The sequence below is a fragment of the Ictalurus punctatus genome, chromosome 4 (assembly GCF_001660625.3).
Source record: "Ictalurus punctatus breed USDA103 chromosome 4, Coco_2.0, whole genome shotgun sequence".
NCBI lineage: Eukaryota > Metazoa > Chordata > Actinopteri > Siluriformes > Ictaluridae > Ictalurus > Ictalurus punctatus.
In genome coordinates, this window is record NC_071284.1 from 14,910,840 (window position 1) to 14,936,223 (window position 25,384).

The following is a 25,384-nucleotide window of genomic DNA, read 5'->3' on the forward strand; positions in this document are numbered from 1 at the left end:
ACCCAAATTATTATACTTGGTCTTTTATTTATTGAAGAAAATGATGCAATATTACATATCTGTGAGTGGCAAAAGTATGCAATCCATCTGGTATGACCCGCTTGTGCAGCAATAGCTTCAACTAAACATTTCCGATGAACGTTTAACAGTCCTGCACATCGGCTTGGGGGAATTTTAGCCCATTCCTCAGTACAGAACAGCTTCCACTCTGGGATGTTGGTGGGTTTCCTCACATGACCTGCTTGCTTCAGGTCCTTCCACAACATTTCTATTGGATTACGTTCAGGACTTTGACTTGGCCATTCCAAAACATTAACTTGATTATTCTTTAACCATTCTTTGGTAGAATGAATTGTGTGCTTAGGGTCATTGTCTTGATGCATGACCCACTTTCATAGAGATTCAGATCACAGACAGATGTTCTGATATTTTCCTTCAGAATTCGCTGGTATAATTCAAAATTCATTGTTCCATCACTGACGGAAAGCCATCCTAGCCCAGATGCATCAAAACAGGCTCAAGCTATGGTACTACTTTCACCATGTTTCACAGATGGGATGAGGTTGTTATGCTGGAATGCAGAGTTTTCCTTTCTCCAAACATAACGCTCCTCATTTAAACCAAAAACTCTATTTTGGTCTCATCCATCCACAAAACATCTTTCTGTTGGCCTGCTGGCTTGTCCACATGATCTTTAGCAAACTACAGATGGGCAGCAATGTTGTTCAGTGTTCATGAAATAAATCTCTGAAAGGGTCAGTGAAATTCATTTTTACAATTAAAAGGGTCCCTTGTTTAAAAAAAAAAAAGACTGAGAACTCATGACATAGATCATGTATATGAGCAATGTTTTAGAAAGAATTTCTACATACACTTCACTGAAAAATATATAGTAAATACTTTACATACTGTATGCTAGATCTATGAGCATTGTTATTCCTTACCATTTAAGAACAATCCGCTACACTGAACAAAACTGTCCGCTGATGTAAAAAGTAAACAATTTAATAATGAATATGATTTTCATATTCATGACATGTTTATCACTTATGTTCTGTGGTACACAAGTATTACAGGAATTTTCAATAGTGTCTTATTCAGTAGTGTCTTTCTAACTAGTTGGTCCCAGTCTCATGTTTGTAATTTCTTTACCAGTCCAATGATAATGGCAACTGTGTAATAAAATTTATAAGCCAAGATAAAGTTTAAATAAATAAAATTTAACAGGCTACTAGTCATCACTAGTACATTTAAAGCATTTTGGCAAACACTCTTATCCAGAACAACTTAGATTTATCTCATTTGTACATCTGAGAGCTTTGCTCAAGAGCCCAACAGTGGCAGTGTGGCAGTGCTGGGGTTTGAACACACAACCTTCTGATCAGTAGTCCAACATCTTAACCACCGAGCTACTTTTTACCAGCTACCATTGTAATAATGTGATTACAATAGGCTATGCATGTCAGTGATTACTGATCTCCAGTTTTTAAACCTCAAGTTCTACACTACTACATGAGCTACTGAACATGAAGAAATAATATTGTATCTCCTCACGATTTCTGTTTACTCAAATCTGACATCTTTAGAAACTGATCAATGTCTTCAAACTGGAATAGGTTTGGAAAAATAGTAAGACCCAGTTATCCTCATACGAGGATTTTACAAGCATATATGTACACAAGTTTTTAGGAGAAAATGTGACGTTTTCATATGAGGACAGGTAGGGGGTGTTAGGAAGATGCAAAACACTTCCTCAGTAAGCCATTGATTTGTGTTACCAGTTACCAATCTACTAAGATTTCTTTAAAGATGCAATAGTCAGTTTTTTTATTCCTTATTTGTAAAAAATAACCTGGAATATATGTAGAACAAGCTAATAATAACAATAAAAACAATGGATTAAGCAGTGGCTTTAACAAAAGTGTATTAAGTCGCGGAGAAAATCCATTTGGAAAACTGACTTCCTGTCCAGAATGCTTGTTTGTGTTTGGCTGCGCCAGCTGTCAGTCATTTATAGACGCTCTATAGGCCACCGTAGATCATGGGGCGGGGCTTCATGAACATGGGCAGGAATCATTCAAATAATAGCTGTCAAACTCTCATTATAACTCAAAATAAACTGTTAGAGACCTACTCTTGGGGAAGAAAAAAAAAAGATTAATCTTACCTAATACACCTTTCAATAAAATGTTGAAGAGTAGATATTGAATGTGTTCTTTTTATTAGACTGAACAATTATTTTATCCAATATATTTCCTTAATTATGTTTCAATATAAGATTCCATTTACACATGTGAAATGTGTGTACATGAATTATTCGGACTGAGGCATGGGTCCTGCCCTGCTTACATTAGCTTCAGAGAGGCGCTGTAGTGCAACCTCAATGTCCAAAAGTGCTGTGTGCTCGTGCAGCTCTTTAGTTTGAAAGGCTCTACTCAAATAACAGTCCAGAGTCTCAGAGTCCAGTGTGGGATCAATTGTCTTGAAAACAGCTCTTAAATCTTCCACTCCCACTTCCCTGCAAGAATAATATTTAAGTACTAAGCTTAAATGCTTAAATGCGTTCTTCACTTAAATAATTAAAGTAATAACATGAATTAACATTCACAAAGAGCATCATGGAGTCTCACCCATTGCCTCCTAGTTGTTCCCTCAGCTGGCTGATGTACTGGCGTCTCTCAGCCATAGCCTGCTTTTTTACCAGACCCAGGAATTCACTCTGCTTTCCATCTGTGTCCTGAAGTCAAATAAATATTAGGCGGTCTCATTTTATGATGGTCAGAATAAATCATGCAGCATGTCATGAGACACGAGAGCCATGTGAAGGGTGAGTAAGCGCGGAACCTTTTTATTTTTCTATACATACATTTACTTTTAGAGCTCACCTCTGTGTACAGCCTCTGATAGGCAATGCTTCCTCCACTGGTCTGCAGTTCAGACTGAGCTGCCAGCACCAGTTCCTCTATATCCTGATCTTCTTTCAGGGGGAAAGCTTTCTTTAGAGCCTCACTGAAAGCCAGCATTAAAGATACACCTGTTCATTTATTATGTAAGGAATAAACTACGATGAGGTGTACTGTTATAGGAAAAAGATCAGTGACAGGGTTACCACCGCAAAGGGACAAGAAGTGTTTCATAGCAAGTACACCACAGCAATTTGCCAATTATTAAGTTTTTTATTTTAAAAAAAGGTATAATTTTTATCGCTTTATAGTTACATTCAATGTTTTGGAACACCCGTGAAATGTTTCCGTGAACGTTTTCTTAGAACATCCATCTTTAAGCAGCCTCTCTCATTTGTCTCTCTAGAAATGAATAATAACTGAGAAACCACAATGCACAAAAACAATGAACAAGTTTACTTCAAAATGCTGACACTAGTCCTTCCCTCTGAGGGTTTTACAGTGGAGTAAATCACAACCCACCATTATCAGAAGTTATATTTATTATTGACTTCTTATAGATACTGGTATATTTGAATGGCCACTTGAACTTGGGCTTCATCGAAACCTCTGTAATTCAAAAACAAGTATGCCTTGGACCTACTGTGTTCAGTTGGTGTAAAGTTCAGAAACAAAAAGCTCTCTGGCTCTGATAAATAGTCAAAATATTATTGTGCAACATTTAAACAATGAACTGAATATTTGTATTTTTGAATTATGTTCATAAAACTGTCGTGATGTGGCCAATAAATGTAATTTATTTTACAGTTAAAAGGGTCCCTGGCTACAAAAGGTTTGAGAACCACTGTTACAGATGATCTCAAAAAGCAAAGCAAAGCAACCAAAACAAGCTTGTTTCTAATGCAGCCCTCACCTGAATTGGGGTGTACTTAGCAATCCAGTCTCAGTGCTGTCACTCTGTATGAGCACCTTGAGCAGATGAGATAGTAGATCGGTCTGGCCATGGTACACACTTTCATCCACCTGCCACATATCAACACTCAATTAAACCTCATGGTCATCGTTCAATTAGTACTACTACCTTGACATTTTCATTTATTGTTCCAATTGTTAACCATCAATTGAAACTGGGAGAACAATAAAAAGCACCAACCTTGCCTTGGAGAATGTCATAGAAGAGACCAATGAAGTCATCTTCTAGGTAACACTTGATGCCATCGAGCAAGCTGTAAGCCCACTCTCCTGCCCTCTCCTCATGCTTTTTTAACAGATACTGGTGCAGAAATGCCTTTAGATCACTGCTTTCATCCATCTGTATTTGGAAAACACATAACCAGCACATACATAGATGCCTCCATTAACTGATCATATATTTTTTTTTATTCCCACAGGCACTGAATTGATGGATGCTACCTTCTCATCTTCAGATGCTTTCTCTCTCCATATGTCCTTTATAACTCTAACTACATCAGTCTTTTTCAATCGGAGGTTCTTCAACTGCCCCTCATAGCGCAGGTAGATGGGAACATCACTGGAAGTACCCTGAGGTGTAGGGATTCATGAAGTTGAGTTCAACCAGCAATAAGAAGTAAATACTAAAAAATTAATACAGGATGCAGGTTGTAATTTTATATGATGGGCATCTCACCAGTCCAGTAAAGAAGTTTTTCTGCTCCAAGCCCATGCTGTTCAACTCCTTCAGCAAGATCTCCAGTCTTTTTTTGCTGGACTGGCCCTCAAAGAGCTCAGAACAACGATCTCTGCTACCAAGTACATCTTACATGCAACAACATTATCATTTCATTTGTACACTTTGTCCACTGTCCTTTCAGTAGGTACTAATTTTAAAAGTTACTATCACACTCTGTACTATATGGCCAAAAGTATACTGACACCTTATCATCACACCCATTTGTTGGTCTTCCCCAAACTGTTGTCATAAAGTTGGAAGCACAGAATTATCTAAAATGTCTTTGTATGCTGTATAATTAAGATTTCCTTTCACTGGAACTAAGGAGCCCCAACTGGTTCCAGCATGACAATTCTCCTGTGGACAAAGCTCCATGAAGACATGGTTTGCCAAGGTTGGAGTGGAAGAACTCAAGTGTCCTGCACAGAGTCTGACCTCAATCCCACTGAACACCTTTGAGATGAACTGGAACACCAACTGCACCCCAGGCCTCCTCACCCAGCATCAGTGCCTGACCTCACTAATGGTCTTGTGGTTAAATGGGCAGATCCCCACAGTCGCACTCCAAAATCTATTGGAACATCTTCCCAGAAGAGTGGAGATTATTATAACAGCAAAGGGGGACTAAATCTGGATTGGGATGTTCAACAAGCACGTACGGGTGTCCACTTACTTTTGGCAATATAGTCTGTCTATCTAACAGGTGAACAGCCCTATACCTGCACACTGATCCCACTGTGGTCTAGGAGTTGAGGCTTTTCTGTGAAGGCTGTCTCTCTGTGTGCTGGTCTGCTGATGTAACGTTAGCAATGTGTCATATTCCATCTTCATTTGGTTGAAGTCACACTGCACGGTCTCCACCTGTAAAACGAAAACCAGGTCTTAAACAAGTCTAGATGATATGATGGTGCGATAAATTTAACAGTTCATAAACATCATAATACATATTTCTAAGTATTGTACATACTGTCAGTGTCAGTCTACAATCACTCACTTTAACAAGTAAGTGACAGGACATTAATATCTATCTAATCGCATCTTTTTGTATATTTAGATTATTTTCCGTCCTTGATAAATACATTTTACACAGTAAAAAAAAATATAGACAAAAAAAATGAAAGTTTAACATTTTTTGTTTTCTTAGCAAAACCAAGTATTGTGATACACATAGTGTATGGTGATAATATAATTCAATATAACAATATATTTTTTTTGCAATATTGACCAACCCTGATATCAGATTTTGAATAATCCAGGTGTAAAGTAAATTTGTTTGTAGGGGTGAGATATAAATGTGTAACAGGCAGGCTTTTGTCCGTTCATTCAGACATAACATATCCAGAATACAAACAATGACAAAATGGTAATGCACTTTGATTCTGATAGAATACGTGACTCATATGAGACGTTGCCTTATACCTTTAGGAGGTTCTCCTGGTACATACGCTCTAGATTCTCCCAGTCCCTACGGGGAACCACATCTCCATATTCTGCATGCAAGTGGTTGAGTTCCATCTGGGTCTTGCTTAGATCCTCTCTACAAACATCCAGAGCCAGCTTTAGATTCACAGGATCCTCTAAAAGAGAAAATAAGAGTTAAAATACCCCAATGTGAATCGTGCACTTCTTCCACATTCTATCAAAGTGCCAATATTCTGCCAAAAATATCGAATTCTCAGATGATGCAATGATTGCTACCATCCAGTGAGAAACCAGGCTCCTGTGGGCTGTAGCTCATGCTGCTGATCTTGTCAATGAGCAGCCTGCGGGCATCACGTTCATCCCTGTACAGCACATACTGTCTTGCAAGGTCCTCCTCTAGATATGACACCTGTGACAGACCCAAGACAGAAAAGACTATGTTCTAGTGGAAGAGCTGCGCAGTGTCTACATTTCCCGTTTTGTGATTTAGTTCTAACCGTTGTAGCTTACTGAAAAGTGTAATAAAAGAAGCACCAAATTGGTTAAGCTGCACATAACATAATCTATAATCCAACAATTCATTATTTAGTTGTTTTTTTTTTTTTTTTTTGACATATTATCACATGGCTGCTGTGCCATCAGGTTCAAGCTTTGTTCATGTGCATCCAGACCAGCAGAATTAATTTCACTCAGACACACCTACCATATAGGATGCTGTAGGTGTTAATGACTCTGGCCCAGATTCTGCTAGGCACAAGTTGTTCAACTGTCTAGCCTGTCTATCAGTAGGATATCACCACCATAGTACAACTGCTGAGTATATACACCACAACAATGACCATTTTTATTTATTAATGAACAATGCACCACACTTTTGAACCATTTATCGTTCAGTTATATTTTGTAGAACGTCTATAAGACAAGTTACTTCCTGCTTTCGCTTATGTTTATGTCGTAAAATAGCTTCCGTTTATAAAAAAAACAGTTGTCCTCATCAGCCTCTGTTTTAATAAGACAACTTGTCATGTGACAGAGAAACTGGAAAGACTCTCCTTTAGCAGAAAACTTACACAAAGCACTGACACCCAAGATTCTTCCCATGAATGCTAAATAAGAGATCTTCTAAAAGAAATCACAGAGAATAGGTTTTCTTTGCTACCAATCACATTTGAGAATTCAACAACTCTGTGTTATAAATATTATTTAGTGCTGAATCATTCTTAGCAGAGAAATTGTATTGATAGAATAGCTGCATGGTAGAGTGTGTGTGTGTGTGTGTGTGTGTGTGTGTGTGTGTGTGTGTGTGTGTGTGTGTGTGTGTGTGTGTGCAGCTAGTGTGAAATCATCTCCCCAATGTCACTGCTGGGTTGAGAAACAGTCCACCAACCAAATAATATCTAGACAATGGGTGGGATACAGGGTAAGCCTGGGGGATATAGGCAAATTCAACAAGCAATGTCAACTAAAATCTCTCTTCATTAAACTGCATTTAAACATCTTTGCTGATTATTGGGGGGTGGGGGGGGGGAAGGGTGCACAGTGGCTTAGTGGTTAGCATGTTTGCATCGCACCTCCAGGGTTGGTGGTTCAAATTCCGCCTCCGCCCTGTGTGTGTGGAGCTTACATATTCTCCTTGTGCCTTGGGGGTTTCCTCTGAGTACTCCGGTTTCCTCCCCCAGTCCAAACACGTGTTTAAGGCCGACTGGCATTTCCAAATTGTCTGTAGTGTGTGAATGGGTGTATGAATATGTGTGTGTGATTGTGTCCTGCAGTGGGTTGGCACCCCATCCAGGTTGTCTCCAGCATCGTGCCCTGAAACCCCTGGGATAGGTTCCATGGATTATCGTGTGGTGTGGAGTGTATAAAGTCCAATCTTAACCTCTCCATATTCATAATGAACTTTCTTTTATTCATAATGAACTTTCCTTTATCCTTTTACATTATCCGTTGTTACCCAGATGAGGACGGGTTCCCTTCCGAGTCTGGTTCCTCTCAAGGTTTCTTCCTCATGTCATCTTAGGGACTTTTTCCTTGCTCAATAGAGATAAATTCACACACTTAAAATCTCTATTCTGTGTTTATATATTTCTGTAAAGCTGCTTTGAGACAGTGACCATTGTTAAAAGTGCTATACAAATAAAATTGAATTGAATTCTCACAGTACAGTTTTGTCTGCCTCAACTTAAAACTGTAAATATGAAACATGTTCAATATTTATGTTTCAGTGTCCTTTCGTGGGTTGATCTCAAAAAACACAATTAATGTCATGTCTGAGAGACTAATAACCAATGACAGCCAAACTGTACTGCCATCTACCATATTGGTTTTGATCCAAAGTTGATTTTGTTCAACAGAATTTATATGAGATCCCTGGTTCCAAGAGTCAGATCATTGGTTCTGATTCTGCTTCATGTGAATTATCTGAAAGTGTGTGGTGTTTTGTTTCGTGCCAGTATGGTAGGGGGTTGAAGCCAAAAATGTGTCAAATGTCCAACCTGGGTCTGCAAAGTGCTCTGTTGCTCCTTCATGCGCTCAATGACTTGCTGCAGATGTTGGCGCTCCTGTTTCAAAGCTGTGATCTCAGCTCTCTCTTGCTCCCTCAGGCCCAGAATCCTCTCCTCACACTGTTCAGACAGCAGCACCATCTGGGCACGGAGAGGCTCCAGCTCTTGGATCTGCTGTTGCAGATACACTGCAATAGCATTTTAGTCATTGTAGGAACTTCTACTTAGTCACAACAACTGCAAGCAACAACTCGGTTTTGTTCAGAGGAACATGTGCGCATACCTAGAGTAATCTCGTATTCATTTTTGATGGCAGACAATAGTGGCTTGTATGTTTTAAATTCTTCAATGAAATAGTCAAAAACTTCTCTGTATGTCTTCAGAGATAGACAAACATAAAACAAGCATTTAGTACCAGACAAACAACAGAACTCTGATACATATGACAGGAAATAGACTCTGTGTATAAAATGTAAACCTGAAGTTTGAGCTGCTGGAGTTTGGGGCTATGCAAGTCTAAAGATGCCAGTTCTCGCCTGAGATAGCACTCCAGTTGTTCCAGGAACCGTGGCTTAGCTACAGTACATCCAAATTCGTCAATGTATCTGAAGCACATGATACTTTATGAGGTAAGAGCCATCAGTGCATTAATGTGAAGGATGGGAAGACTTTCATTTGTGCCCAAAAGTTTCCATACCCCTTGCAGAATCTGCTAAATCTTAATACTGCTTACAAAATAAGAGGGATCATAAAATCCCATATTATTGTTTATTTTGTACTGTCCTGAATAAGTTATTTCACATAGCAGATGTTTACATATAGTCCAAGACAAGATAATAGCTGAATTTATAAAAATCACCCCGTTCAAAAGTTTACATATGCTTGATTCTTAATACTGTGTGTCGTTACCTGGATGATCCACGACTGTGTTTATGTTTTGTGATAGTTGTTCATGAGTCCCTTGTTTGCCCTGAGCAGTTAAACTGCCCACTGTTCTTCAGAAAAATCCTCCAACTCCTGCACATTCTTTACTTTTCCAGCATATTCTGCATGTTTGACCCCTTTCCAACAGCGGCTATATGATGTTGAGATCCATCGTTTCACACCGAGGACAACTGAGGGACTCGTACACAACTATTACATAAGGTACAAACATTCAGTGTTGCTCAAGAAGGCAACACAATACATTAAGAGCCAGGGGGATGTAAACTTTTGAACAGGATGATCTGTGTAAATTGTTATTATTTTGTTTAAAGATCTTTTTTTTTTTATTTAGTACCGCCCTTCAGATGCTAAATAAGATAGTTACATGTCTCCCAGAAGACAAAATACTAACAATTTACACCGAGCGGTAACAAAAGGGGTATACAGACTTTTGGGCACAACTGTACCATCTACTTTAAAAAGGTCTAGAAAAGTCAGCTGATACAGTAAACCAGTTTATGAATTACACATTATTTTTTTCCTCTTTAGATTTCACTTTATTTGCTTAATGCTTATTTAACAGTGATTAAATATTTTTTAAAAAGTATTCTATAGCTTGAAAAGTAGAATATGGATATACCCGTGGTTTCTGTTTGCTCCAGAGGATGTGTGTTTTTGACTGTGTTGCTGGACAACCTGAGAGCTGACATGGGCAGGCCAGGAGGAAAGATAGCCAGAGCCACCTCCATCTGTAACCTGGAAGAAATTTAATCAAGATTAAAGTTAAGGGGTGGGTTGCATCAATAAGGATTAATCTTAAATCTAGATTAAATCAAGGTTTATCTAATAATTCTGTTGCACCAAACTTTAAACCTTGTTTAAAATAAGCAGACTTACATTTAAACGATCATGTTAATCCTGGATTTAATTTCACAATAAACCTGGATTAACTATAATCTTGTTGCTCCATCACTTTAAACTCAGATTATTTATTTATTTGATTTGATTTTTTTAAATGTTCTCAGCCTGTATCGGTTATGCGAATAAGCAGTTAATAATATCGGTTGAATTTTTTTTTCATTCAAAGTTTCAAGTTCACAGGCCCTTTGTAGTCCCTCCAGAGGAAGTGAAAGAGTTACATTGTTGCTGTTTAGTTACACTGGAGAATTCATACATTTCCACGTTTATGAAATCCGCATGCACTGCTGCAATGTTGTCAATGGCGAATCCATCATGATGGAGAAAATGAATCGTAAATGGAGGTTTTAATCACAGGTTAGAATTCTAAACCCCGATTTGTTAATCTGTGTTTAAAATTAAGTGTTGCAACACAACTCGATTTAAAATAAAGCCCAGATCAACAAATCCTAGATTAGCTCTAAACTGTGTTTAATTTAATCCTTATTGGTGCAACCCTTCCAAGGTCTGTGAAACGAACGGGCATGTTAAGGTACATACTAAGTTAAGAAGCAACTTACTTTCAGTATTTTTGGCACAGACCTTGCTTGTCCTTGGGTCCCCTTGCTTGATGAAAGCCTGCTATGAATACAGATACCATAGAAAGAACCGTATGATATTTATTATTTTAAGTGACACAGCACAATACAGCTTGTTAAAATAGTTAGAAACTGAGTAATTTGTTCCTGCTAGGATCTTTTGAACATAAAATCATTGCAGTGAATTGTGTTTTATTAATAAGAACAATGAATATTTTCTGCTGTGATTTACATGGCTACTATTAATGGGAAAGAGTCGATTCTATTTCCAGTGAGTCAAATCCTTTGACTCATCTTACCAATAAGAGTCTATTCTTTCGGCTTCCAATCGACTCATTGCCATTCTTTTCTATACCAGACAAAGTTTGCAAGCTTTTTTCCTAAATATGGCTGAACTTATTCCATGAAATATGACTTGCAATTAATAAAATGGCATTACTTTGCATTGACTTATTAGATCTATTTAAATAATTGCAAAATCAGTAATGCAATGAAAATGTGAATTGACAAATATAGTAAACATCCCATTAATGTTGCTGTGTCTGTAGAAAGCTTTCCTTAAATTACACTGTCTATATTACATTAACTTACATTACCTATTAAAAAAACAAGCAAGCAAGCAAACAAGGGCTCATATATTCGAGTCGACTCTCAAGGTTCACCTAAAAGAGCCAGTTCAAAGAGTCGACCCATTTGTGAATCTCTGACAACAGAATAGAACTCCCTCGCAGGACGCCGTTCCTGGCTATTCCATTAATTTACTAGCTAACAAGCTTTCAGCATTTGTTTACAGTTGCTAAGCTGCCTTTTCTAAAATATTTATCCTTGCCTTTCAAACGCTGACAGTGGTGGCAAATGGATGTCCTTCTTTACAGACATGTGTAGATTTTTAAATATATATATATATATTTACTAAAAATTCTCTCCTTTCCCTTTAAATTTGATATATATATATATAATTTTTGCGTAGCTTATGTTGCGACTTCAGCAACAACGTTGCGACACTGTTGTTGTTTATGAGCGGTTACCATAGTTTGAAGGACCCCAAAGAGCCCACGAATGGAAAGGAGGCCATTTCCTGCCCAAATAAAAATGTGTTTACTGTTCATTAGAATGATTAGATATGCAATAGTTTATGGCTTTTCCAGCGATCATAATTGCGTAAAATAAAAGATTATTTTTCTTTCCCGTTATATCAGCTATCGGTATTCCTGCTTTTTCTTCAATTTCATTAAGGCACTATTTAGGCGCCTAAAATATTTTCACACATGATCCCTGAACTTGTTTTTCTGAGCTTGTTTTCCACCCTGCATGAAGTGTATAACATACAGAAAAATAAGAGCAACTACTTTAATAATGACATATTACACAGCTTAGTTATGAATACTGATATACTGAACATCGTGAAAACAAACAAGTGTTTGTTATTTTGACATCACAAAATTGAAATATCATGGGCAATATAACCTCTCCAAAGAAGTTGGAGATGTATCACTGTAAAAACAAAACAAATAAATAAAATAAATAAACAAGGGTTTCACGATGCGCTAATCTGTATTAATGTTTGTGGGTCATTGGAAAACCATAAGGATTAGTATGATCTGTTACATAAAGCATACCTAGAAAAAGAAGTTGCATTTAAACTGTGTCTAAATAGAGGAATCTTGATTCTGAATGCACACCAATAATACAATTCGATGTCTGCGCGTGTATTTGATAAAAGTGAGTCGCGAACACCATGAATCTGCACTTATTAATTTCTAAAACTACATGTAGTGAGCTGTTCTTCTGTCTCTCTCCCCTCAGAAAGCTTCGTGTACAATAATTTCTGGGTATTGTAGTTGTATCGGGCCTTGCTTGTCAGTTGTGAATATTGCGCAGGACAATACCTTCAACTACACGACCCACAATGCACTGCGCGCATGACTGTAGAGCGGTGGTTATCCGGGGATATCGCTGCTGCTAGTTCTCTTCAGTCTATCGTTCTCTCTTTTGGAAGATTGACACAACTAGGTAGGGAAAAGCAAAGAAAGGAAAACAAAACACAGGCCAAAAAAATGGCAGAGCTCGGAGCAGGCAGCCTGTTACAGGGGGATCCTGCTTTAAATGACCAAGAGCAGGAGCTAAACGAGCGTTTGAAGCGGCTCTATCCGGCCGTGAACGAGGAAGAGACCCCCTTACCCCGGTCATGGAGCCCCAAGGATAAATACAGCTACATCGGGCTGTCGCAGAACAATCTGCGGGTACATTATAAAGGTACACAGGCGGGACACTCTCTTTAACGCGGGTTTAACTGTCATGGTTTGGGCCTTGACGTTCTCCAAGGAAACGGGCGCCGTGTTTTTAGTTGAATGTGATTGTGTGTAGAGTCTGAAACCTCCCTGGTCTGCTCTGAGCTGATTTTCCGTCTCTCTGCTTTGTCTCAGCAGAGGAAAAGACAAATTGCCCAAATGGTTGACCTGTACAACTAAACCAGCTCAGAGTCCGGCTAGCCATAGAAGCTAGCTAGCTAGCTAACGCAGAAAAAAAACCCAAAACAAACAACAATAACATGGTTAGAGAGAGAGCGCTGTCTTGTTTTGCAGTATAACGCATTACAACGCTGACTTTGCTAACTTGTTCTCCCAGGAGCATTTTAAACCACGATAAGCCATGTTTTCCTTACACCAGTCTTCTCCCTCATTTTTACACTAAATTATTCACAGTGTTACCAAGCCCTGTATTGCCCATGGGAATCCAGGTAACATTAACCGGCTAGATACCGCTGAAGCGTTTCCAAACCGCTGATTTATACCTGTGTGTGTGTGTGTGTGTGTTTGATGAGCACCGGAGTGAGCAGGGTGTACAGGGCTCTTGTCAGGGAGCTGTCACCAGGCCTGCTGTCGCAAAACCCAAACGATAAGAAACCTGGCTATTTTCTGTGGGATTTAGCGAGAGAGACAGTAGCTAGTTATATTTAGTTACACATCATACCTGTGTGTGTGTGTGTGTGTGTGTGTGTGTGTGTGTGTGTACACTCAGCCTGGAGGATTAAACATCTGATGAACTCTGTTGTGGAGATTACTGGAACATTTCAAGTGTTTTCAATCCGTGAGCCCTGGCCTTCAGGCCCCTCTCTCTCTCCCCCTCTCTCTGTTTCTGTGTCTGTCTGTCTCTCTCTTTCTGACTCTCTCTCTCTCTCTGTCTGTCTGTTTGTCTCTCTCGTTCCCTCGTGTTTACTCGTTGCAGATGTAGTGTGTTGAATGATCACACCTTGTTGAAGTGCTTCTTTTTTTTTAAATTTTTTTTTATTTTTATTTGATAGCCAACAGTTATAAAATAACTGTTTTTACAACAACAGTGAATCTGATTTGTTTATCCTGTCACAATACCGAGCACATAAAGCTGTGCTGCGTTACCTATTAATGAACCTGTTAGAAAGGGTCAGGGCGCATCGACCCGCTGAAAAATGCCACCGTCGCTCTGAAACCAGTTACGTTCATCCGTCAGACATGGCAAGCAGCGCTACATGATGTCACGCCGATCGCAGTGATGTCACACTGTCGCAGTGATGTCACGCCACGACTGCGATGCCTTAACAGCTTTCAGTTTGCGTAGTCTCTTGTTTCCTTTGTACAGATGCCATAAATAGCAACAGCTGCTTTGTTTACTAAATCATACTTCATTTTGTTTGTTTGTTTGCTTAAATAAACGAGATGAAATCAAAGTTTTGTGGCTTTTAGTAGGAATATGTTAGCCTTAAGGTTATCTGTAAGGTAGTGTGCTCCAAAACAACGACACAGTTTGCGTTTAGAAGAGATGCGCATTCAAAATTCAGTCTCTCTCTACCACCAATACGGATCAACTATTCTGATGACATCATTCTACATGTCAGATTTTCTGTCCAATCAAATGCTCTGTAGAATCTGAAGTGTTAATAGGTGCGTTTGACTTCATGCGGCGTGGCGCGGACCAGTCAGCGGCCAACTTAAATTTTTTGTCTAACTTGAGACAGCGCCGACGCTGCGTCACTGCGATGTATAGCGTGAAGGTACCGCGATAGGCATACGGGAGACCCGGCTCCCTCCTCCAGAGCGGCTGCACGACGACACAGCTGTTTCACGATTGGCCAGACTCGCCCATGATGACGATGACGCGCTTTTCATGTTTATTCTGACACCTTCGGTTCCGCTAAGGCTTGCAAATCTGTATTTTTATAACCGTAAAAACCCTTTTCATGTAATAATCTTAATGTTTATATTGCGTCATGTTTATAAAAAAAAAAAAAAAAAAACTGATCAAACTTAACCTTTAATTCTGTGAAACGTGTTTCTGGTTGCTACATGTGAAATTCAGATGTCTGTTTATTGGGGAAACATTACATCTAATCCACTTCGTCGAACACACAAGCGAACATGGCACGGGCGTCACTACGGGAAGCGGGAAGTGTCCGACTCGACGGCTCCGTTTGCAACTCCTCCCCCGACCGCAAGCGGAAACTCTCGGCAATCGGGTATGTCCAGCCGCAACCGAAGTCAAACACACCTGTAGATTCCCTGGCTGTGAGGTGAGCTAAACGCTATGGACTATTAAAGGGGGAGGAGCCGCTCGTTATGTCCAGCCCTGACTTCCAGTTGAAATTAAATTTTCACAGCGACTTTACTAATGATTTAGTCGCATCATCTCAGAAATGTGTTCCTTTAGTGTTATGATCAATACGATGGTATATCTAGACATAAATACAGAAAAAATATTTTGCCCTTATTTTCACTTTAAACTTTTTCGCTTCAGTTCTGGGAAAATTATTATTATTATTATTATTATTATTATTATTTTGGATGACTCATACCTGTACTAGTTCTGTGTGTGTTTACCCATGGGCAGTTTTGGTTTATTGTTATATCGTTTATTCGTTTCGAACAGGGTGGAACTTGCGCATGTTCCTCAGAGTGTTTTACTAACCTGTGGCTAAGGAGTAAGTGATATTGTAAAAAGTAGCATAATATGTTCACACATCATTGTTCATCAAAGGGCAACAAAGTCATCATTATGATTTCTCCATAGCCAATACGGCCAAAAGTAAGTGGACACCTCACCGTACGTGCTTGTTGAACAACCTGTTATAGATTTAGTCCCCGCTTTGCTGTTATAATACCCTCCACTCTTCTGGGAAGACTTTCCACTAGATTTCGGAGTGTGGCTCTGGGGATTTGTGCTCGTTCAACCAGAAGAGTATTAGTAAGGTTAGGCAGTGATGTTGGTTGAGGAGGTCTGTAGAGGCATGTAATCAGCATTCCAGTTCATCACAAAGGTGTCAGGGTCAGGGCTAGGGCTCTGTGCAGGACACTTGAGTCCTTGCACTCCATTTTGGCAAACCATGCCACTGTCATGCTGAAATGTGCTCGGGCCACTTGGTTCCAGTGAAGGGAAATCTTTAAAGCTGCAGTCTACAAAACTTTCTTGTGCTCAAACTTTGTGCCAACAGTTTGTGGAAGGTTCACATATACAGTATCTCACAAAAGTGAGTACACCCCTCACATTTTTGTAAATATTTGATTATATCTTTTCATGTGACAACACTGAAGAAATGACACTTTGCTACAATGTAAAGTAGTGAGTGTACAGCTTGTGTAACAGTGTAAATTTGCTGTCCCCTCAAAATAACTCAACACACAGCCATTAATGTCTAAACCGCTGGCAACAAAAGTGAGTGCACCCCTAAGTGAAAATGTCCAAATTGGGCCCAATTAGCCATTTCCCTTCCCTGGTGTCATGTGACTTGTTAGTGTTACAAGGTCTCAGGTGTGAATGGGGAGCAGGTGTGTTAAATTTGGTGTCATCGTTCTCACACTCCCTCATACTGGTCACTGGAAGTTCAACATGGCACCTCATGGCAAAGAACTCTCTGAGGATCTGAAAAAAAGAATTGTTGCTCTACATAAAGACGGCCTAGACTATAAGAAGATTGGCAAGACCCTGACACTGAGCTGCAGCACGGTGGCCAAGACCATACAGCGGTTTAACAGGACAGGTTCCACTCAGAACAGGCCTCGCCATGATCGACCAAAGAAGTTGGGTGCACGTGCTCAGCGTCATATCCAGAGGTTGTGTTTGGGAAATAGACGTACGAGTGCTGCCAGCAGTGCTGCAGAGGTTGAAGGGGTGGGGGGTCAGCCTGTCAGTGCTCAGACCATATGCCGCACACTGCATCAAATTGGTCTGCATGGCTGTCGTCCCAGAAGGAAGCCTCTTCTAAAGATGATGCACAAGAAAGCCCGCAAACAGTTTGCTGAAGACAAGCAGACTAAGGACATGGATTACTGGAACCATGTCCTGTGGTCTGATGACACCAAGATAAACTTATTTGGTTCAGATGGTGTCAAGCGTGTGTGGCAGCAACCAGGTGAGGAGTACAAAGACAAGTGTGTCTTGCCTACAGTCAAGCATGGTGGTGGGAGTGTCATGGTCTGGGGCTGCATGAGTGCTGCCGGCACTGGGGAGCTACAGTTCATTGAGGGAACCATGAATACCAACATGTACTGTGACATACTGAAGCAGAGCATGATCCCTTCCCTTCGGAGACTGGGCCGCAGTGCAGTATTCCAGCATGATAACGACCCCAAACACCCCTCCAAGACGACCACTGCCTTGCTAAAGAAGCTGAGGTGAAGGTGATGGACTGGCCAAGCATGTCTCCAGACCTAAACCCTATTGAGAATCTGTGGGGCATCCTCAAACGGAAGGTGGAGGAGCTCAAGGTCTCTAACATACACCAGCTCTGTGATGTCGTCATGGAGGACTGGAAGAGGATTCCAGTGGCAACCTGTGAAGCTCTGGTGAACTCCATGCCCAAGAGAGTTAAGGCAGTGCTGGAAAATAATGGTGGCCACAAAATATTGACACTTTGGGCCCAATTTGGACATTTTCACTTAGGGGTGTACTCACTTTTGTTGCCAGCGGTTTAGACATTAATGGCTGTGTGTTGAGTTATTTAGAGGGGACAGCAAATTTACACTGTTACACAAGCTGTACACTCACTACTTTACATTGTAGCAAAGTGTCATTTCTTCAGTGTTGTCACATGAAAAGATATAATCAAATATTTACAAAAATGTGAGGGGTGTACTCACTTTTGTGACACACTGTAGGTCTGATGGTCAGGTGTTAACAAATCTTTGGCCATATAGTGAATTTAACCGGCCCAGACTTCAAATGAACGCATTCCTTTGTTGTTGTTGTTTTGTTACTCACTTTTGTTGAGTGTTGAGAAACAGGATTAGCCAATCAGGATTTTGTGTTTTTCCTTGTTTTTGTTTGAAAGCTACTAGCCAGCTAGCTGCACTCCGAGTATGGGGATATGGAGGTGGATGAAGAGGAGGAAAAAGAAGGGTAGTCCTGGTTACATAAGTTGAGGTGTCTTCGTTTGCCACCCTTAGTAGCATGTGGTTTGTTTTAAAAAAAAAAAAAAAAGAAGATTTTCAGTGGAATGATCATAAAGGTGGTGTTTTTTCTCTCTCTTGCGCATATTAACGTTGTTAACATGGAAAGATTTGATAACTGCAGCCTAGATTGTGAATTAAATGACCAATTCAGAATATCACCTCTGTGTCTCTCCAGTCAAAATGCAGGAGTGTTTCATACTCATCAGTTTAAATTTAGACTGCGCAGTAACGGTGTCATCTGTATGAGCTGTATTATGAAGGAATTTCCTTTTTCATCAGTATAATATCGTGAATAGAAGGACATTATTATTATTATTATTATTATTATTATTATTAATATTATTATCATCGCTGCAAGTTAATATCTGATAATGCTGCTTATTTGAGATTTGATTAGTATTGACAGAAGCATGCGCTTCTCAGCTCGGCTCTCTGTCCTAATCTGGATCTGGGCACGTTTAGTCCCAACGCGTTTGCAGCAGCTCTGCTTCATATAGCATTTAAGCTGCAGCTCCTTGCCCTGGTGATTTCAGTGCTATTTTGGCTAGTGTGCCCCGTTTCCGTTTCTCAATGCTGCGCTGAGGCTGATTTGTTGGAGTCGCTGCTTTGTCAAGATAAGAGCTGTCTCGGCTTTAATTAGGATAGCAGGATGGCGCGACAGTCCACAGTGCTAAGGCTCTCTGTTAGAAATCTCTCAGATTTTGTATTGAGGTTTGTGGAGAGTATTTGAGGTATAGGTCGTGTAACAGCTGAAAGTTTACTAGATTCAGTTTATGGTTTTGTACCCCCATACCAAAACCGAAAGAGCCCTGAAACAAGAAGCAAGAAGACGATCATGCTCAGCATTGTATCAAAATATCATAGGTTATAGTGGAACAAAGGCTGCTGGGATTATATTTATTGTATTTGGCCGATCTCTTTAACCAGAGCGACTTACTTTTATCTTATTCACACATCTGAGCAGTTGAGGGTTAAGGGCCTTGCTCAAGGGCCCAACAATGGCAGCTTGACAGTGCTGAGGTTTGAACTCATGACCGTCTAAGCAGTAAACCAACACCTTAACCACTGAGCTAGCACTGTGGTATGTCAAACTATAGCATCTACACGAGTGGGATGTCAAACTATAGCATATAAACAAATTAAGCACAGTTAATAATGCAGATTTAAATGATGTGGCAACAAAAATTTGTGAACACGCACGTACACACACCTGTAGGAACTGAACTAGCTAAATTTTGGTCTACATGGTGTGTGTGTGAGAGTGTGATAATTTAATGCTGTATTCAAGAAGCTGCACCTTGTAAATCCCCTCCTACAACTGGCAAAACCCACAGAAAACACCCCCTCAACCCATCAACTTAGAGTGGTCTTCTCCACAACCAGCTCCTTTCCTGTTTCCTTCCCTGAGTGTCTTGGCCATACTAATCACTGTCTTGAGAACCTAATCATCAACATTAGAGTCATCACTAGCATTATCCGTCTAGCTTGTTGCTAAGCTACTTGCTGTAGGCCATTGTTGTTGCTGTGCTGCAATTTCGGTCCAAAATGAGTGACTGTTTGATTTTCACTACAGTACAGTAGAACAGTACCAATATCCCCTCGGTCCTGTTACCGTACAGTGCAGTTTAAGTAGCTTTATATGAGCTTTATGTGCTCCGATGGATCAAACAAAAGACACGCTTTCGTGGAGGTGTCTATCATGTAGAGGTGTATATAATATACAGTGGGGGGAAAAAAGCATTGAACGCGTCAACATTTTTTTCAGTAAGTATATTTCCAATGAGGCTATTCACATGAAATTTTTACCAGACTTTGGTATTAACTCAAGAAATCCACACATATTCACAAAATTAAAGTCCATAAATGAAGTTATGTGTAATGAAGTGGAATGACACAGGAAAAAAGTATTGAACAGCTGAAATCCGTAAGTAATTATACCCCCTATCTGTGCAAATTAATATGAGCTGGTTTAGTAAATTGATGGTATATAAAAAGGCTTTTCGTTACCAAGGTGTCACACAAGAAACATCTCATGATGCGTAAAAGCAAAGAGTTCTCCCAAGACCTTCAGAACCTTATTGCTGCAAAACATATTGATGGAATCGGATACAGACATATTTCAAAACTTCTGAATCTTCCAATAAGCAGCATTGAAGCCATTATCCGCAAGTGGAAGCAACATCACTCCGTCATCAGCCGGCCACGCACAGACGCTCCTCGCAAGATTTCTGGAATATGATTAGAAGAATCGGTCAAAATTCAATTCAATTCAATTCAATTTTATTTGTATAGCGCTTTTTACAATAGACATTGTCTCAAAGCAGCTTTACAGAAATATCAACACGGTATACAGATATTAAAGGTGTGAATTTATCCCAAATAAATACCGAATACTGCGGCTGGTTAATTTCTTCATACAGGAAGCATCTTGAAGCTGTCATTACAAACAAAGGCTTCTCCACTAAGTTCTAAATAAATTTCAGTTAGCGTGATCAATACTTGTCATTCCTCTTTATTACACATAACTTCATTTATGGACTTTAATGTTGTAAATTCTTTATATTTCCGGATTTCTTGAGTTAATACTAGGGATGCAAATGAAAATTCTTGGCCGAAACCGAATATAATGAAAAACTTGGCCGAATACCGAATACGTTTTTTTCGCGTTTTTTCCATTTATTCTGCCTATTTTTTTCACTATTGCATAAATTAAATAGTCAAAATGTGCTTTTTACTATTTTGTCTTGCTTTTCAAAGAAAAAAATCAATTACAAAAACTACAATTTCAAAATATTTATTTAACACTGAACATTTTTTTTCATTCCAGCCAGCATAGGCTACCAACAAGGCACAATATAACTTTAAATAAATAAATTAGTAAAATAAAAAATATTTTGATGTGGTCATCTTTGAGCCCCCTTGAATAGCCTATGTTAGTCTATAACTGACTGCTGAAAGAATGGAACACTCTGTAGCCTACAACACAAAAGTGCATTGACGAGTGCAAAAAATGGTTCTATTGGGTTCTATACGGCTGATTATATTGGGGATATATACCGCTCGCGTCCCTGTACACCTCGCAGAGTATTATAGTAGATATAGTATAGTTAGATACGTTGTTAATGTTATGTTCCCTTAAATAAATACGTCTTTACCTGCTTCCGTACTCTACTCCCTTACGTCTGACAGAATACTCCGGAACAGAAACAAAACAAACGCACGTGTCCACAGTAAACAATGTCACGGTTGTCAACATCCGAAGAGCATGCGCTGGTGCATGTAGCTCGTGAATGCGCGCGCCCCCTCATCGCTCCGAGATCGCTGCCGGAAGTGGAGGTCGTGACATTCCTGCGTCTCACTCAGGTTGCTAGGCTATTTTGGCGAGTCATCAAACACGTCATTGTTCGGTCAAATTTATTCGGCCTTTTCACTTATTCGGTTGCCGAACATTCGGTGCATCCCTAGTTAATACTGATGTCTGGTGAAAATAATCATGTGAATAGCCTCGTTGGAAATATATTTACTGAAAAAAATGTTGACGCGTGAAATACTTATTTACTTTATGATATTTATAACTTAATATTTATTTATAACTTTGCACAATGAACACAGATAAAGATTATAAAACAATGTTTGGTCATGGAAAGCATATAATTATGACCTGCCTCATTACAAATTCATGTTCATTTTAGTTTTCTACTTACTTCAGCTATAAACCTTTTTCTTTTTTATTACAATTCTTAACGGTGATGGAGCGGCTCACGCGCAAAATGCCGACTTCATGAACCATCATAATTATATGCAACTGAATTCTGAGCCTGTGTAATTATGACTCTGCAGATTAGAAATGAGAGTACGGACGAGTTTTTACTCGGTCCCACTAGGATTCTGCGATTGCAGAAATTAACGCGAAACCAAGGAAACTGCGATATTCACAGGATTTTGCAATTTTTCTAAATTTCCGCAGATCTGGGAAAGACGCGTCATGTGACGTCGTCACGCCACGCATTCTGCCGAAGCCCTGTTCAATTCACGTACGTCGAACACGAGTACAGCTAAAAGGTCTCATTTACCAACGAACATCGCCGTTAAAGACAGCGCAAAACAATTTCATGCGTTCGCGATTTCGCCAATTCAAGGAGTTACCTGCAGAAAAACAAATTTGTGACCGCAAACATCACAACAAAACGCTGCAAAATCCTGTACGGACTGGTTTACTTCTTTGCTTTGACGTTAATTGCACTCGTTTGGATACTGTAGTTTGACATCTTGCTTTAGTATGATCTCCTTCCCCTTTCCTTTCTCTGTTCTGCAAGCATTCAAAGCAAATCAAATACCAACAAACACCACGTTCCTCACAAGATGTCTGCTGCCTCCAAAATGCAATGTGGCGTGATGTAACTCTATATTCTTGTAGTCTGTAAGTCAGTCAGTTCCTGCTTCTAGTCTGACAGTGTGAACTTGCTAGCCAGCGTTTGCAGAAAAGAAATCGAAGCTTCTGTTTTTACCAGTGGAAGGAGGAACAGACCGATGGGTTTGCTCGTTATGCTCCTTGTTCGGCCGTGAAGAGGAATTTGTGCCTTCTAAACAGCCAGTCATGCATGTTCCCTGACACTGCCAGATTGTTGTGGCTTCTTTTTAGTGTCCGGGCGCAAGCCTGGGAAGCTGCGTTTGCTGACACTGGCACGCCACTCCTCGTCCCTTTGTTTCCCTCTTATCCTTTTCCCCTGTTCCTGGATTTATTTCTGTCTCGTCGCACTGTGAACGTGCCCCGCGTCGTCAATTCTGCCATTCGTTCCCAGTGGAAAGCCTTTGAGTACAATGAGTTTAGTCGTGCGACTCCTTCATCCTTAGAAGAAATATGACTCAAGCGTGTGTTGGTATTTAGTTTCCTGTCTTGTTCAGAAGACAAGAGTTCATTCAAGAGGGGAATATGGCCTGAACGTGAACTTGAGAATCTTTTGTGTTTGGGATTTAATAAGGTTTCCTTTTTAATGAACGATGAAGCCGTTTCGCAGTAGTCGGTTGATAAGGACACAAAGTGGGCTTGGGGGAATCAATATTCTGTAAATAAGACTATACAGCAGCTCTGGCACACAAAAAAGTGATCAAGTGCTGTGTCTTAGAGGTTGAAGGTGTTATCTATTCACCAGTGACAGGCCTATGATTATGCAAAGTGGATGTAAGCTCTGCGAGGGTGTGCACGAGCGAGAAGGACGGACACATGGTGAAATAGAAAATCCACCAGGGTCGTCTTGCGCCTCTGTGCTCTTAGATCGCATGTGTTTTTCTGTCGTTTGTATAAATAGAACAGAGTATGTGAACGGACGGGGGCAGGAGTGGGCGCATATGTGTGCATTTTTTGAGTTTGCGTGTGTGTCCCTATTTGTGTGTGTGTGTGGGATTAGCACATACAGGGTTGTCTGACGGTGCTCTGCTCATGTAAGTGAGCTATAAATAGGTTTTGTGCATGTGTGAGCAATGTAATGTTTTATTATGGATGTTTGTCTGGAGGCCTGCTGTGGCTCAGAGGACTTGAGAAGCTAAAAATAAGGTTGATTTAATATTGCTACTGTGTTCAGGGAGGATGAATATTCACTCAGTTTATTAGGCGTAATATAATAGCTCAGCATAATAATAGACCGGAGTAATGCGGTATGAGCAGCCAGCGTGTTGTTAGCACAGCTCCATATTTGTAACTGCATTTCCAGTTGCGTGAAGTGACACTTTTTTTTTTTATGGACATAGAGGGCTTCTCGGATAACGCTATATATATACATTATATATATAATATAATATAATATAATATATCTCTATGAGTTCAGAATGAGCTACATGCACACATACATACTTATGAATGCCGTTTGTTTGGAGTTTGAGGTGCATGTTTTTTTGGTTCTGGTTAATACTGATACTGAAATAAGTAACCTACTTAGTATTAATCAATCAGGGCATCATGGCACACGTTCTACTTAGCACCCATATAGCTAAATGAACAGCTACAAACATACTCGGATACTCACGTCACATTCAGCCTAAACACTCAGCGAGCGAAAGCAAACTGACACCCGGGCCCGTATCTATACGCGGATCAAGACCGTAAGATCTAGGATATGTCTGCAGGGAAAAGTGGATCCTAAATCAGTCTCTGTCCCTGACACTTCAATACAAGCCTTGGGAGTTTGGCCACTTTTTGGCTTTTGGTAATTATACACTGGATAGGACAATCATTACATTTATCTTTTTAAATGTGCTGCTCGGTCACCGTCTGATATGACCCACGGATTATGAATATTGCATCAGGCTTAAGAGAAGGTCTTCGGGTGTGATCTGAAAATCTAAACCTAGACCCCGTTCTGTTTTTAGTTACACACTATTGTGGTGTGTTTTACTGGCAACCAGCGCGCAGCAGGTTGTCTGAAAGTATCATAAATATATATTTTATTTTAGTTTTCACATCTTTTAGATTTTAAATATCAAGGAAGCATTAATTAATTACATGTGAAGTTTCACATTGTTGTTGTTAGTGAACATAGAAAAATGAAACCTAATTTTAATATATAACGAATATATATACTATTATAATATGTAATAATGTAAATATTTTAGCATGTTGGGTAAAACATTGTGTTGTCACGAGCATCATCACCTCCAAGCCTTGTGACTAAGACTGGTCTGAAAATTGAAGCTGAAAGACGGAAATTATTCAGTGAAATCAAATAAATAATTGGAGGTTGATCAGGAAACAACCATTTTACTGGCAATTACAGTACAACGCTCTGAATAGAAATGACGTTACTACTGCTAATTTTGTTTGGGAAGCTCTTCACTCTGAATAGTTATTTAGCTTCATTTCAAGCCCCTGTTTACATGTGTCTGGCTCTGAGACACAGTGCCCTCCACTAATATTGGCACCCTTGGTAAATATGAGCAAAGAAGGCTGTGAAAAATTGTCTTTATTGTTTAACCTTTTGATCTAAAAAAAAAAAAAATCACAAAAATACTCTGCTCTCATGGATATCAA

At 39.7% G+C, this 25,384-nt stretch overlaps 2 protein-coding genes across 8 annotated transcripts in view; one reads left to right on the forward strand and one right to left on the reverse strand.

The window, feature by feature from the left end:
• Window positions 1-2,200: 2,200 nt before the first annotated feature.
• tsnaxip1 (translin-associated factor X interacting protein 1) lies at window positions 2,201-10,994 on the reverse strand. Of its 2 annotated transcripts, XM_053677997.1 has the most exons (14): window positions 10,922-10,938; window positions 8,998-10,199; window positions 8,803-8,896; window positions 8,511-8,707; window positions 6,292-6,424; window positions 6,013-6,170; window positions 5,313-5,454; window positions 4,552-4,679; window positions 4,317-4,445; window positions 4,057-4,215; window positions 3,817-3,926; window positions 2,886-3,009; window positions 2,631-2,737; window positions 2,201-2,518 (listed from the first exon to the last, which is right to left on the reverse strand). In XM_053677997.1, exons 2-14 carry the CDS (start codon window positions 9,133-9,135, stop codon window positions 2,314-2,316), a joined length of 1,824 nt encoding a protein of 607 aa, XP_053533972.1. In that variant the 5' UTR covers window positions 9,136-10,199; window positions 10,922-10,938; the 3' UTR covers window positions 2,201-2,313. The 2 variants fall into 2 exon arrangements, with proteins under 2 accessions (XP_053533972.1, XP_053533973.1); XM_053677998.1 differs by lacking the exon at window positions 8,803-8,896 and having other exon boundaries at window positions 10,084-10,199; window positions 10,922-10,994.
• A 1,853-nt stretch (window positions 10,995-12,847) lies between these two features.
• The window catches only part of ranbp10 (RAN binding protein 10), a 63,559-nt gene continuing 51,022 nt past the window's right edge, over window positions 12,848-25,384 (forward strand). For 5 of the 6 annotated variants that reach the window (XM_017465816.3, XM_017465818.3, XM_017465817.3 and 2 more), the window contains exon 1: window positions 12,849-13,195. In XM_017465816.3, coding sequence (XP_017321305.1) covers window positions 12,862-13,195 — 334 coding nt within the window. In that variant the 5' untranslated portion in view covers window positions 12,849-12,861. Of the gene's footprint in view, window positions 13,196-25,384 lie in introns of all 6 variants that reach the window. The other variant, XM_047155079.2, reaches the window with a different exon arrangement.